The sequence below is a fragment of the Acipenser ruthenus genome, chromosome 5 (assembly GCF_902713425.1).
Source record: "Acipenser ruthenus chromosome 5, fAciRut3.2 maternal haplotype, whole genome shotgun sequence".
In the NCBI taxonomy this organism is placed as follows: domain Eukaryota; kingdom Metazoa; phylum Chordata; class Actinopteri; order Acipenseriformes; family Acipenseridae; genus Acipenser; species Acipenser ruthenus.
Window position 1 is genome coordinate 72412873 of NC_081193.1, and position 16028 is coordinate 72428900.

The 16028-nt window shown below is 42.0% G+C and overlaps 2 protein-coding genes across 5 annotated transcripts in view; one reads left to right on the forward strand and one right to left on the reverse strand.

The window, feature by feature from the left end:
* The window catches only part of fancl (FA complementation group L), a 35978-nt gene extending 30793 nt beyond the window's left edge, over positions 1–5185 (forward strand). For both annotated transcript variants that reach the window (XM_034004813.2, XM_059024460.1), the window contains 5 exons: positions 3781–3826; positions 3942–4023; positions 4622–4738; positions 4826–4897; positions 5049–5185. In XM_034004813.2, coding sequence (XP_033860704.1) covers positions 3781–3826; positions 3942–4023; positions 4622–4738; positions 4826–4897; positions 5049–5084 — 353 coding nt within the window. In that variant the 3' untranslated portion in view covers positions 5085–5185. The remainder of the gene's footprint in view (positions 1–3780; positions 3827–3941; positions 4024–4621; positions 4739–4825; positions 4898–5048) is intronic.
* The window catches only part of LOC117403004 (serine/threonine-protein kinase VRK2-like), a 38945-nt gene continuing 28087 nt past the window's right edge, over positions 5171–16028 (reverse strand). For 2 of the 3 annotated variants that reach the window (XM_034004809.3, XM_034004812.3), the window contains 2 exons: positions 6715–6846; positions 5171–5395 (listed from right to left, as the gene is read on the reverse strand). In XM_034004809.3, coding sequence (XP_033860700.1) covers positions 5171–5395; positions 6715–6846 — 357 coding nt within the window. The remainder of the gene's footprint in view (positions 5396–6714; positions 6847–16028) is intronic. The other variant, XM_034004811.1, reaches the window with a different exon arrangement.

Below are 16028 nucleotides of genomic sequence, written 5' to 3' on the forward strand. Positions count from 1 at the left end.
AATGTATATATTTAGAATATCTTGAAAATATATTATTATTAGTAATTGTCTAATTATTAATTTAAAGTATTATTTACTGTATGTTTTTGCTTTCGGTTGTGTGTGTGTGTGTGTGTGTGTATATATATATATATATATATATATATATATATATATACAGTACTGTGCAAAAGTTTTAGGCAGGTGTCAAAAAATGCAGTAAAGTAAGAATGCTTTCGACATGTTAATAGATTATATTTATCAATTAACTAAATGCAAAGTGAGTGAACAGAAGAAAAATCTAAATCAAATCCATATTTGGTGTGACCACCCTTTGCCTTCAAAACAGCATCAATTCTTCTAGGTACACTTGCACAAAGTCAGGGATTTTGTAGGCATATAGTCAGGTGTATGATTAAACAATTATACCAAACAGGTGCCAATGATCATCAATTCAATATGTAGGTTGAAACACAATCATTAACTGAAACAGAAACAGCTGTGTAGGAGGAATAAAACTGGGTGAGGAACAGCCAAACTCAGCTAACAAGGTGAGGTTGCTGAAGACAGTTTACTGTCAAAAGTCATACACCATGGCAAGACTGAGCACAGCAACAAGACACAAGGTAGTTATACTGCATCAGCAAGGTCTCTCCCAGGCAGAAATTTCAAGGCAGACAGGGGTTTCCAGATGTGCTGTCCAAGCTCTTTTGAAGAAGCACAAAGAAACGGGCAACGTTGAGGACGGTAGACGCAGTGGTCGGCCAAGGAAACTTACTGCAGCAGATGAAAGACACATCATGCTTACTTCCCTTCGCAATCGGAAGATGTCCAGCAGTGCCATCAGCTCAGAATTGGCAGAAAACAGTGGGACCCTGGTACACCCATCTACTGTCCGGAGAAGTCTGGTCAGAAGTGGCCTTCATGGAAGACTTGCGGCCAAAAAGCCATACCTCCGACGTGGAAACAAGGCCAAGCGACTCAACTATGCACTAAAACACAGGAACTGGGGTGCAGAAAATTGGCAGCAGGTGCTCTGGACTGAGGAGTCAAAATTTGAAATATTTGGCTGTAGCAGAAGGCAGTTTGTTCACCGAAGGGCTGGAGAGCGGTACACGAATGAGCGTCTGCAGGCAACAGTGAAGCATGGTGGAGGTTCCTTGCAAGTTTGGGGCTGCATTTCTGCAAATGGAGTTGGGGATTTGGTTAGAATTAATGGTCTCCTCAATGCTGAGAAGTACAGGCAGATACATATCCATCATGCAGTACCATCAGGGAGGCATCTGATTGGCCCCTAATTTATTCTGCAGCATGACAACGACCCCAAACATACAGTGCAAGTCATTAAGAACTATCTTCAGCGTAAAGAAGAACAAGGAGTCCTGGAAGTGATGGTATGGCCCCCACAGAGCCCTGATCTCAACGTCATCGAGTCTGTCTGGGATTACATGGAGAGAGAAGCAACTGAGGCTGCCTAAATCCACAGAAGAACTGTGGTTAGTTCTCCAAGATGTCTGGGCCAACCTACCTGCCAAGTTCCTTCAAAAACTGTGTGCAAGTGTACCTAGAAGAATTGATGCTGTTTTGAAGGCAAAGGGTGGTCAAATATTGATTTGATGTAGATTTTTCTTCTGTTCACTCACTTTGCATTTTGTTAATTGATAAATATAAACTATTAACATGTCTATTTTTGAAAGCATTCTTACTTTACAGCATTTTTTCACACCTGCCTAAAACTTTTGCACAGTACTGTGTGTATATATATATATATATATATATATATATATATATATATATATATATATATATATATAAAATGTAGATACTGTGTTTTTGTCTTGCATAAAGGTAAGTATTGAAACCCGAGCAGCTACTGGCAAGGGCGGACGAACACACAGAGCTAGTCACCAACCATTTACATCGGTTAGGGTTGAAGGTAGAGACAGCTACCACCCACCCAGATAGTTACCTATCTGGGGGTGTGCCTGGATTCATGACACATGTTGGCAACTCTTTTGGATGACAGAGTGCTGAGAGTAACCGCCTGCTTAGCGCTGTTTCAGCTCAGCAGGGCACTACCAGTAGTGGTCTTGCAGAGGCTTCTGAGCTTGATGGCAGCAGCATCAAACACCCTCCCACTGAGTCTTTTGCATAAGCGCCCTCTGCAGGTTTGGTTCAACATCATGGCTTGTCAGCCGCTCTCTTGGTGGAAACAGCCGGCCCATCTATGCCTAGGCGTAGCACTGGGCAGTGTCACCATCACCACAGATGCGTCCAACACGGGTTGGGGCGGAGTGTGGAATGGCCGAGGTGTACAGGGTGTGTGGCAGCCCCCGTGGGAAGGTCGCCACATCAGTATTGTGGAACTGCAGGCAGTGTTCCTGTCTTTGCAGGAATTTTTGGAGCAGGTGCGGGGGAGACACGTGCTCGTCCGTACGGACAACACGTCTGTGGTGTCCTATGTGAACCACCAGAGTGGTTTACGGTCGCCCAGTCTCCACCGTGTGGCCCACAAGCTTCTGTTGTGGGCCCAAGTGAACCTCCTCTCACTTCGAACAGTCCACCTGACAGGAGTGACCAACTGCGCTGCGGACCTCCTCTCAAGGGGGGTCCCCAGCAGCGCAGAGTGGAGAGTCGTGAGCCTTGTTTGGGGGAGATATCCCCAAACAATTGTGTGTTTTTTTGTTTTGGGTATTTTTATTTAACTGCAATGGCTTGTGTCATTTTGGGGGGGTTTTGAGTCATTTAACCTGTAGTTGTACAGTACTTTCACTATCTCCAGAAGACATATTTCACAATATTCATGCTGCTCAGTAAAAGATCAGATGTGTAGAATATTTTAGATATAAAAAAAACACCTTTGGCCAGCTTTAGGTATGAGGAAAAGTACTTAGTGTTCAGGCATGATTGTTTCTTCAAATCCAAGGTCATGCTTGGCCAGCACTGACATGCAGACCATATTATTGGTTGCCTAGCGATGTGCTTCGTTGATATTAAATACACACTTAAATAACCAGCCCCTGCTATGCCATGAATTGAGGCCAGTTTATGTCAGTGCAGGTATAACTGATATGATGATATAGGTTTAGAGATATCTTACTAAACAATACAAAATAAAATAGAAAATGATCATGATTAGAAAACCAACCAGTGTTAAATCTGAAGTTCTTGAAAGCAATATAAAAAGGTTAATTAATTTGAATGTGACTGACCTTCCCACGTAATGTTCTTTGTAATTAGCTGAACTGTCTTAGTTTGCTCCTTTTTACATTTTTTTCTCTCAACACAATTAGTTATAAGCACAGGATGTAGTGATGTCATTGCCTTGCAAGGGCAAATGGTACAACTATTTTCTGTGTTAGAATTGCCTGACTCACAGGCAAAGTGAAATGGTAGCTTTATTTTGCAGTATAGCTGTTAATCTGCAGCATTTTGGGGTCTAAACATTCAATGTAAACAGCAGTCCTAAATATTGCCAATGTTTATTTGAGTCAAACCTTGCACTTTCTGTAAAAATATGTAAAATGAAATGGAGGGTTTTAAACAACAGTAGTACTTATATACACCACTGTCCCAAGAACAGTGTTAGGGTGATGTATTAAATTGTATAACTTTGGAGCTAATATTATCTTTTTCATATTTCTATTTTATTTTAATGTAGAATTCACTTTTGACCCAAACATCTTTTAATACATGGCTTGTATCAGCCAATGTTTGTGTAATTATAAGCAAATTGTTATGATTTTTTTTGTATTTTTTTAATCGGATAAATAAATGTTTCTCAACAATCTCTACCCACAGTGGTAACCCCCCTGAGGAATAAATTGAACACAAACATGCATCTGTGGTAATCTTATTCTTCTACTATTATTATTATTATTATTATTATTATTATTATTATTATTATTATTATTATGACTTTCAAGACAATAAAATATAAAATATATTATATTTTTTTTTAGGAATCCAGAATGCAGTGTATTGCAAAACATCAAGGAAATACTGGAAATAGAATTCCCCATACCTGCCAACCATGAAAAAACTGTATGTTTCAATATCTTGGTTCTTTCTTTTCTTTCTTTCTTTCTTTAAATATTCAGTAATATCCAGAACTATTTAAATATGGATCCCCTGTTTATCTTCTATTCCCCCCCATTATGGATAAGCATCATTAACATTCAAAAGAGTTAAAAGTTAAAATGACCAGATGTTTAAAATGTTCAGCCATCCTATTATATTAAAAAGTGGCTTAAAGAAATTGTAATTATACAAAATGCAGATACTGTATGTGGAGCAGGTAGAGATGACTTTAAGGGCATGTTACATGATAATGTTACAGCTTTATTATTGCGAGCAACAACTAAAAGATTTATCGGCCCACAAAGGTCTTTATCAGGTGAAAGTTGATATGATGTTTTTAAGAAATGATGGTATACAAGAACATACACCCAGAAAAAGTACCTAAAGCACTAAATTAAAAGGATAATTTCTTTGGAAAGGGTACATGGTACATTCAATAAATGTTATATATACACAGGAATGCCTCCATAAGAGCACATGTTTGCTTATTTTCTATAAAAATGTAAAACAGCTAAAAATGAGAACATTAGAATGAAAAAAAGTATTCACTGTACTGTTGCAGAATTTCAGTATGGAATGTGGCATTTGTTATTCATATCGACTGGATTCAGCAATACCAGATCAAGTGTGCAATGATCCACGATGTGGTCAGCCTTTCCATCAAGCTTGTCTATATGAGGTAAGAATCATTACAGTCAGACTATTGCTGAGATTTGGTTTGTTTATAAATTGACTATTTTGTATTTTATTTTTTATTTCTCCGCAGTGGCTGAGAGGTCTTCCTTCCTGTAGACAAAGTTTTAACATTATATTTGGAGAGTGCCCTTACTGTAGCAAGGTATGGCCTATATAAATACTGATTTATTATTTGACTGTTATAATAAAGTTCAACACTTACATGTGATTTTATTTTTTAAGACACCAGTTATCCATACAAAACTATTCACTATAATACTAACCCCCCCAAAAATACATTTTGTTTTTTGCAGCCCATTACTGTGAAAATGACTGTCAAGAAGTCCTGAATCCGAGATGCTTTCACCTTTTACCCACATTAAAACACCCCTGTAAACAAAATCCAGACAGGTGTGCAGCCTTCGTAAACTTTTCTTCACAGGAAGCATACAACTAGCAAGATTAATGCTAAGAGAAATGGTATTATAAGACCATACATTTTGACTTCTCTAGATGTAGTGGTTTGCCACTCAATTAAAATTGATTCTTTCGAAGGTGGCAAACATGTTTCTTCCTGGTTTATTATGTCCCCACTGTTCTGTAAATGGAGTGGCTTGTGTTGCTTTTTTCTACGAAGTCCACTTGCTAGTGGCACCATCTCCTGTAAGAGCACAAGGTTATATTATGGTATGATAAGTTGAAAAAAAAAAAAACTTAAATCTTGAATATAATTGTGTAAAATTTTTTGTATGATTATTATGAAATGGTAAAAAAATAAAACAAAACCTTGATCTTTTTTAAGATGACTTCACACATTCAACACATTTGTGTTGCTCCTTAGTTCCAGGGACATACAACAATGCACTGTCTATTTAGCCATGTTCCACAACTTTAATGACCAGGTGAAATGCATTATGGTGGTCTTGAGCTGCTATGCTGTGGCCCACTGGTCCTTATGTAAAGTCTCTTTAATGAACCCCCAGAGACTTCAGTTATGTCTGTCCTGTATAATCAAGTGGCATCAGCACTGGCATCTCTCTTTTCAAGGAAAAGGTTATAAGGCTGAGTACATAAAAGCAATTGTTTTAAGCATTTTTCTTGACAATGTAAGGTCTGTTACGGATTGACTAGTAGTGTTGTCAACAATTTTTCTGATTGGAAATGTACTTGTTAAAGTAGACATCAATTGACAACTGCAATACCCCAATTCACTTTCAGAACGTAAGGCAGTATACTGTTAGTACTATTCACCTGTCAAGATATGTTTATTATGCAAAGTTAAATGTATATTTTATGCAATCACTATATCTGTCGATGTGAAGACCTATGCTTCATAAGAATAAAGAGGGAATTTTGCACCTCCTACGTTGCCTGTTTTCTCAAGTTTATTCCTTCTGTGGTCATCAAATGTACTTAAGTTTGCCCAGTAAAAACGAATGCCTCTCCTAAAGCTTAATCCCCTTCCTAATATATGGAGTTTGCACTGTAAAAATGTTCTCTTGTGTTACAAGCAGTTGTTTGTTTGTAATAGTAGTGTACTGTCAAATGTTAGTTAACTTATTCTGGTCCTTATAAGTTTGTTGTAATAAAAAAACAAATGAAAATGTAGAAACCGGAGAATACCATTCACATCATCTATAATTGTCCAGTTTCTAGTAGATGAATTCTCTTAAAACTTTGTCAAGTTGGGTTTTAAACGATCTCAGTGATTTAGCATCAACAACATGATTAAGTAACCCATTCCAAACTATCTGTGTAAAGAAGTGTCTCCTACCCTCTGTCCTTAGTCTATCTCCTCAATTTCCCACAATGTCCTCTGGTTCTGGTTTCTGTGCTGTGCTTAGAACATTGGTTACGGTTAAGTTTGTCAACTCCTTTTTAAGATTTTAAAGGCGATAACTGTTTTTTTCTGTTGTCAACTGGATTTGTCAAAAGAGTTGCCTTCCTGCCCCCCACCAACAATAATATCTTAAAATTCACCTTTTCTAGTGACTCACTTTGAGCTTTCCTCTGGCGACTGTGTGTTTGTGTTGGATATTCAGCACTTTCAGAGGTTTCTGTAGGTTCCAAGTTCCTTGGCTTAGGTTTAGTTGATTTTGGTTTGGTTACACTCTGCAATGTTGAGAAAAATAAAGGTATTCAGGATAATATATGCACACATCATAGTCTCACTTATTTAACCCTTTGCGGTCCATTGTCGGACTGGGTCCGACATTGCAATTATTCCTCACAGGTGCTTTGTCGGACTGGGTCCGACATCATTATAGCAACGCAATAAACGGGTGTTTAGTCGTTTTTTCTCCGGAAAAAGCCGAGAAAACCATTCAATTGCCGAGTGGGAGCGACAGGAGCCGAGACAAGTCGAAAAAAACAAAAAAAAACAAAAAAGGGCGTATCTCATGATTAGTCATACATGGTATCAGGTATCAGATAACGGGGCGTTCATAGTAAACAAGCTGGCTGAGTGCGTCAGCGCACAGAGACTATCATGGACATTTGCAGAGCTTTTTTCAGATGTTATAGTAATAAAATAATGACTTGGATCGCATTATTGAGGAGTTTGGTGATAAAACGAGTGATCCGGAGATGATCGATCGGTATGTACGACTATTATTATTATTTATTTCTTACATAGGTGAATGCTATAGCAAACGAAAGGGTGGGGCGGGGCAGGAGATGCCTAGTGAGTGCTTTGTTGATATGCAGGGCCATTTAAACCCGTTTGACTGTGAAAAAAATACTTTTAAACAGCGCGTGTGAAAATTAATTAGACCTGGCATGCCTGACGCGCAGTTAATAAATGGACTGCAAAGGGTTAAGGCTCCATGGATATGCAAAATTATACCATTTATAGATATATATCAATTTTATACAATTGAATAAACCAATTTTGGACAACATTATTGTATTCAATATGAACAGTCCACATGTCTGACTTAGGATACAATGAGTATCGATATAAGTTTGTATGACTGTTTGTTCTCATCACCGCTCCCACCAAAAAGCAAAAAATAACTTGCCACAGTAGTTGCCTTTTTTCATAAGAAATGCAAAATGACATCTCACAAACTGCAGATAAGTTTGGATTTGGCAGGCCTAAGGGAATGCCTGTAAACGATTTGGTGCTATCCCACTGCTGTCATCAACGATTCAATATATAGCCAATTGCAACTAGGTTGCCTTTCAATATTTAATCAACACTATCATGTTATCTATTCAAATGGAATCCTCTGCCTTTCTACTTACAACCCATACCTGAAAGCATGCAGTTATTTTAGGAATACTGTACACAATGCCAAGTATACACATACTGTATATAAAGCTTAAATTCACAAAGATAGTAATCTACCATAATGGATATCAGGTTATTATCATAACCCTGGTTCCCTGAAATAGAAATGTAACCATTATTTCATGGGTATTTATCCTAAAGACCCTGATAACCTGAATAAGATATATCAAAAGTGCACGACCGTGCCTGTGACGCAGCTGTGCTGCCCTCCTCCTCCTCCCCCTCCTCCCCCTCGAGGGCATAACTGGACTGCAGACCCGGACATCATCATTTTTCCTTCAAAACTGCTGTTATCATGGACGAAGCGACCTTGAAGGTTAATGGTTACATTTCTATTTCAGGGAATCAGGGTAATGATAATAACCTAACGTTCCCTATCAAGTACGAAATGTAACCATTACCTCATGGGTATGAATACCAAAGCTGTCGCAAGGCAATATTGCAGACCAACTGGAATGCCACAAGGCTCGGCCAAGACCACCTTGCGTGTTACCATGAGGAACCCCAGTACAAGTAGCTAGGGCTAAAAAATTGAGGGAGAACTCACCTCTATGTTTATGCTTTAAAAGTCAACCCTGAAGCCGCCCTTAACACTTACAATGTTCCAAAGCCAGGGTTTTGTGGATCCACAACATTCAGTTGATAGAACTGTATAAAAGTGGGGAATAGCCCACACCGCTGCATTGCAAATGTCTCTGACAGATGCACCCTGGAACAAAGCCCAATAAATTGCCATTAACCTGGTGGGATGGGCAGTGAGCAAGTTGGCTTGCTCATAGGCAGTCTTGACTGTGTCTGTGATCCATTTGGATAGCCTCTGCTTAGACAGAGCTTTTCCATGGGACTTCACCTCATAACAAAAAACTGTTCAGACTGCCTTCAACTCTGTTCTGCCCAAAGAATACGCTAGTGCCCACACTAGCTCCCTATCAGACTGGAAAGGAGGCAGATGGAAAACTTCCAATTCCACAAACTGGTTAATGTGGAATGCTGAGATGGTTTTCGACAAAAAAGCAGGATTGGTAAGAAGCATAACCTTTGTCCTTGCGTCTGCAAAAATTAAGCAGGCTTTCGCAATCGAAAATTCTTGCATCTAACCCACCTGCTTAGCGGATGTGATTGCAAGCAAGAAACTAGAGAGAGGGGCCAAATGGCAGTAGACGGAACTTGTACGATGTCCCTTGGAAAGCAAACCGCAGGTACCTCCTGTGCCCTGGTCTTATGGGGATATGAAAATAAGCGTCTTTCAAGTCCACTGTGGTGAACCAGTCGCATGGCCTTATTGACTGCAACAACTATTGCATGGGCAACATCTTGACCCTCTATTGACTCAGGTACAGGTTGACCTGTCTGAGGTAGGGCTGGGTTAGAGTACTCGAGTATATGCAAGTTCAATATCTTGTACTGACCGCTTGGCAGACTTTTCATCTGGTCCTGTGCATTCACGTTATCTGTATTGTTCCGGGGTGGGACCATACCACTAGTTTCCGTGGTGTGGGTGTGTGTGTGCTGTTGGGTACGGACCATGTCATCTAGACGCCCTTGCTCTACGCCCCCACCCCACCCCCAATGACAGTAGTGGTCCGCTGTCTTCTCTGTATGTGAGGGGACTGATACAGAGCCAGAGCCTCTGTGCGTGTGTGTGGAATAAAGCGTGCAAGAAAGTGAGTGAGTTTTTAGGCTCGGTGGTAACCCAGTGTGGTAACCTCGTTTGCTGTTCAGTATGTGTACCGGCTCGGAAACGGGGTAGGTCTGCGATCCACAGTTACCGCAGAAGCACTATATAGGGGTGCCCACCTATATAGCTTCAGGCAAACCAACACAGCTCTAAGACTGGGGAAAACCTGCTGTCAGAGCTCTGACAGTCTTCGCAATGGCATTGCAAGCAGAGACCAGGGTGGCAGAGAAACACTGCGGGAGCGACTGCGAACAGTCAGACCCGAAGCAGAGCTGAGCCCAGCAAATGCTGGGGATGGTAACCTCGTTTGTTGTACAGTGTAACGGTGGGAACAGGAGCAGGTCTGGACCTACAGTGACCACGGGAGCGATCTATAGGGATGCACCTATAGTGTTTTTGGCTAACCTAAACGGTCCGAAAACTGAAGAAATCCTACTGTTAGAGCCATAATAGCTTTCACAATAATTCTGCAAGCAGAACTAATGTGGCAACGAGACACAGTGGGAGAAACTGCAAGCAGTTTAACACGAAAGTGCGCGTCTCCGTCAAACGCAGGACAGCTGAGCCCAGCAGCTGCGTTTGCATTTCTGTGAAAAAAAAAACGGAAACTACAGACACCAGAAAAAATTCTCACACAAAACAGTAACAACTCTATTACTATTTAATATTACATCATTTTCATCACAAAAAACAAAACTTTATTTTTTAACTTTAAACGAAGCTAGCAGCCTTAGAGAGAGTACAAGTAGGTTGTTCGATCCCAGGGAAGGGGCGACGAGAGCTGGCGGCTTTGTGCGGGGCACAAGGCCGCTGCGGGACTAACAAAAACAACGGACTGAGTGCACAATACGTGTAAATAGCAATTACTATAAGCACATAACAATTAATCGCCTTTATTAGTGTAATTTACACAAGCGATAAAGCAGATATAAGTAACTTGATATTTATGTGTTCGTAGTTTCTCCCGTTAGGTTCAGATGAAAGGAAAAATGATGATGATGTCTGTGTTTGCAGTCCAGCTATGCCCTTGGGGGTGGGCATGACTGCATCACAGGCTCTGACATGCAGTGTTGATGTATCTTATTCAGGTTGTCAGGGACTTTAAGATAAATACCAATGAGTTAATAGTTACATTTCGTACTTGATAGGGAACCACATTATAATACGTGGTTAATTAAATTAGATGGATTGGATTAGGTCAGTCTTTATTTATTAAGTCATAAAGTGAATAGAGATTAAAAATGACTTGCTTTATGATTGCATCATGGCCATAGGTATTTTAAAATTAAAGGATGGGTGTTAATAATGCCAAGGTTGTCTACACTGAAAAGGTTTGATACAACCCACCACATACATGACATAGTTCTTGCATTAAAGGGAAAGTCATTTTGACTTTTTTTATAAGATCAATTATAGACCTTAAAGTTGTGAAAAGGGCTATGTGGCACTATTTTCACATCTCACAGCTGCAGTCTTAAAATTAAGTTCAAGCTGACTGGTCTAGTTAAGCACCTTTCTCTTTGGCCGGTAGTGAGCCGGTGTAGCCAGTGTATATTTAACCAGGACAGTAGGATTTCTCTCAATTTCTAAAAATGTTTACAACCAAATTAACTTACATCCCTGATGCATTATTTTTCTTTTTTAATAGACTTCACTGAATCAACATCTCATCATCTTGGTATACTCGCTTACAAAGTCATTTTGCCAAATTCTGTGCGTAACAAAAAGGCATACACATGCAATGCTTCCAATAGTTGGCAGCACCGAGTCAATTATAACTGCAGTGCTGAATGGCGATAGCTTTTCTGTGTTTGCGCTCACACTGACCTGAATATTGTGCATTGAAAAGGGCTGATTAATGACACACTTTGTAAACTCTTCCAAACTAAATTGGCCATAAGTTTGGAGTCAGGTGCAGGGAACATAAACTGTAAAGTGTTCACTCTGCAAGTCCGTATACTTCAGTTTTTCCAAGAAAGCATTACATTGAAGCTATTGTTTTTTTACAACTAGACCTAAAAATGATTTCCATTACACGAGAGTAGATGTTAAAACTTCATGCTGATTTGAACTCGGCTCTCGCCAAGATAAGCACCAACTAAGACGTAGCTTTACAGTAAACTAATGTGATCCATATGTGTCTCCATCCATTTACGTTTCCTTCCATATGATGATGTAGATATCCTTCTGTCTGGTGTTAATGGCTGAAGTGTAATGCTGGCTCCAGGGATCAGCTTATTTTGCCTCCCTGGCGCATCAGCACACACAACGGCTGCGATGCTGGCTCCGGGGATCAACCAAAGTGCGGCCTCCCCAGCGCATCAGCATGACAACCGTCTGGATTGAGCTAAGTAGGGTACATCTCTGGGGTTTTCAAGTGGGCACCTTCCATCCTCAGTGTTTCGTCGACTAGCCCACGACACCTCAAGAGGGCTCGACGGTGATTCTGGCGTCCCAGCATCACCCCCCTCCGTCCCCCACTCAACTCAGCCCAGCTTACTTACCTGTCCCCAGCCAGAATCTTTCCGTCTCAACCACAGCCAGTTGCTGCTCCTTTCTGCTGCTTCAGATAAGTTCTTCACTGTGCGACGCAACTCTTGGCCACTGAATCCGACGTCTCTGAGAAACCGGGTTGTAGAGTGTGCCACAAATCCTCGACAACCCACTTCCACTGGGTAAACCCGAACTCTCCATCCTCGCTGTTCCGCTTCAGTGGCTAGTTGAGCATACCGCAGTTTCTTCCTCTCATACGCCTCATCTACAGCATCCTCCCATGGCACTGTTAACTCTACCAGGTGAACAAGGCGTGCTGATCCAGACCACAAGACAATATCTGGTCGAAGGTTAGTGGTGGCAATCTCAGGTGGAAAAATAAGCCGTTGACCAACATCTGCCAGCATTTTCCAGTCTCTAGCAGCTTCCAGTTGTCCTGGGCGAGAATTGGTTTTAACACCTTTTCTTGGTGGTTGCTCTCCTGGGCGGAGGAATGTTGTCTTTTGTGTGTAATGTTTTGATGGAACAGGTGACAACTTATTGGTCATGTTACGCTTGTCTTCCAATGCTAAGGCCAAACATCGCAGCACCTGGTCATGGCGCCAAGTAAACCGTCCTTGGCTAAGAGCCACCTTACATCCTGTCAAAATGTGCCTTAATGTTGCAGGTGATGAACACAAAGGACATGAGGGATCCTCTCCTACCCAGAGGTTTAGGTTCTGTGGTGATGGGAGAACATCATATGTTGACCTGATGAGGAAACTGATCCTGCTCTGTTCCATTGACCATAGGTCTTTCCAGCCAATCTTGCGTTGTTCCACACTCTCCCATCTCATCCATTCTCCCTGCTTGGCCTGGGAAATGGCCTTTATACACCTCATCCTCTCCTCCTGCTTTTGCACCTCGTTGACTACCAGCTTCCTCCTTTGAGCTGGGGCCGCCTTGTGCCATGTAGGAGGAGTTGAACTGAAACCAAGACCCCCTCTTCCATGCTGAACTTGCCCCATGATATCACCAATTCGAAGGGCAGCCTTTGCATCTTCCACAGCTTTCTTTGCCGCCCACTTTCTTCCAGTTTTCAACACAGGTGCTGCCTCCCTTACGCATTTATCGCGTGACTCTACTAAAGTCATTTCCAGTCTGACCTTGGCGCACTTAAACTCCTTGGTTAGAGCAGAGACTGGTAGCTGCAGTATTCCTTTACCATAAAGTCCCACTCTGCTGAGGCAGCGTGGAACTCCCAACCATTTCCTGATGTATGAACTGATTAAAGCTTCCAGCTTCTCTACTGTTGTCAAAGAAACCTCGTACACAGTCAGTGGCCACAGCAACCTCGGCAGTAGACCAAACTGAAAGCACCAGAGTTTTAGTTTACCTGGTAGAGCGCAGCTGTCTATGCTCTTCAACCCTTCCACTGCTTGTTGTCTAACTTCTCCCACACGAACTGTGTCCTTTAGATCCCCGTCGTACCATCTCCCAAGACTCTTCACTGGCTTCTCAGACACTGTTGGTATTGCCTCACCATTAATGAAGAATGTTTTATCTACTACTTTGCCTTTAATTATAGAGATGCTCCTTGATTTAGTGGGCTTGAATTGCATTCGTGCCCATTCAATGTTATTGGTTAATTTGCCCAATAATCGATTAGTGCAGGCTACTGTTGTAGTCATGGTTGTCATGTCATCCATGTATGCTCGAATTGGTGGTAGTCGCATTCCAGAAGCCAAGCGCTCTCCTCCTACTACCCATTTTGATGCCCTAATGATTACTTCCATTGCCATGGTAAAAGCCAGTGGAGAAATGGTGCATCCTGCCATTATTCCAACCTCTAGGCATTGCCATGTAGTGCTGAATTCTGAAGTTGAAAAACTGAATTGCAAATCTCCAAAATAGGCTTTCACTAAATTTGTTATTGTCATCGGTACACTGAAAAAATCAAATGCTGCCCAAAGTAGTTCATGTGGCACTGAACCATATGCATTAGCCAAATCCAGGAATGTCACATGGAGCTCCTTCCTCTCCTTTTTAGCTGATTGAATTTGTTGCCAGATCACATTGATGTGTTCTAAGCAACCTGGGAAACCTGGAATGCCCGCTTTTTGTATTGAAGTGTCAATGAAGCAGTTCTTTAATAGGTAAGCTGACAATCTCTGAGCAATAATGCTGAAGAAAATCTTGCCTTCTACGTTTAATAGGGAAATGGGTCGTTAACCGTGTTGTCCAACGTTGAGTCATCTTCCGCCCCCGCTCTCGCAGACTCTAGGGGTATTTTTCTCTTTAATTTCTTAGAAGCCTTGGGCGGGTGTCTCCAGCATCCTGTAAACACAGAGCTGGATACTGCCGACAAGGGTAGCTAACCCTTACCAGCCCCAATGGGGTCTCTTTCCTCCTGTCAGCTGTCTCTCCAGGCTGTCACAAGGTCTTTCCCTTGTTGCCAGCTGCACTATTCACAGCAGTCACTGGACGTATCCAGATCTTCATGATTTCCATTACACGAGAGTAGATGTTAAAACTTCATGCTGATTTGAACTCGGCTCTCGCCAAGATAAGCACCAACTAAGACGTAGCTTTACAGTAAACTAATGTGATCCATATGTGTCTCCATCCATTTACGTTTCCTTCCATATGATGATGTAGATATCCTTCTGTCTGGTGTTAATGGCTGAAGTGTAATGCTGGCTCCAGGGATCAGCTTATTTTGCCTCCCTGGCGCATCAGCACACACAACGGCTGCGATGCTGGCTCCGGGGATCAACCAAAGTGCGGCCTCCCCAGCGCATCAGCATGACAACCGTCTGGATTGAGCTAAGTAGGGTACATCTCTGGGGTTTTCAAGTGGGCACCTTCCATCCTCAGTGTTTCGTCGACTAGCCCACGACACCTCAAGAGGGCTCGACGGTGATTCTGGCGTCCCAGCATCACCCCCCTCCGTCCCCCACTCAACTCAGCCCAGCTTACTTACCTGTCCCCAGCCAGAATCTTTCCGTCTCAACCACAGCCAGTTGCTGCTCCTTTCTGCTGCTTCAGATAAGTTCTTCACTGTGCGACGCAACTCTTGGCCACTGAATCCGACGTCTCTGAGAAACCGGGTTGTAGAGTGTGCCACAAATCCTCGACAACCCACTTCCACTGGGTAAACCCGAACTCTCCATCCTCGCTGTTCCGCTTCAGTGGCTAGTTGAGCATACCGCAGTTTCTTCCTCTCATACGCCTCATCTACAGCATCCTCCCATGGCACTGTTAACTCTACCAGGTGAACAAGGCGTGCTGATCCAGACCACAAGACAATATCTGGTCGAAGGTTAGTGGTGGCAATCTCAGGTGGAAAAATAAGCCGTTGACCAACATCTGCCAGCATTTTCCAGTCTCTAGCAGCTTCCAGTTGTCCTGGGCGAGAATTGGTTTTAACACCTTTTCTTGGTGGTTGCTCTCCTGGGCGGAGGAATGTTGTCTTTTGTGTGTAATGTTTTGATGGAACAGGTGACAACTTATTGGTCATGTTACGCTTGTCTTCCAATGCTAAGGCCAAACATCGCAGCACCTGGTCATGGCGCCAAGTAAACCGTCCTTGGCTAAGAGCCACCTTACATCCTGTCAAAATGTGCCTTAATGTTGCAGGTGATGAACACAAAGGACATGAGGGATCCTCTCCTACCCAGAGGTTTAGGTTCTGTGGTGATGGGAGAACATCATATGTTGACCTGATGAGGAAACTGATCCTGCTCTGTTCCATTGACCATAGGTCTTTCCAGCCAATCTTGCGTTGTTCCACACTCTCCCATCTCATCCATTCTCCCTGCTTGGCCTGGGAAATGGCCTTTATACACCTCA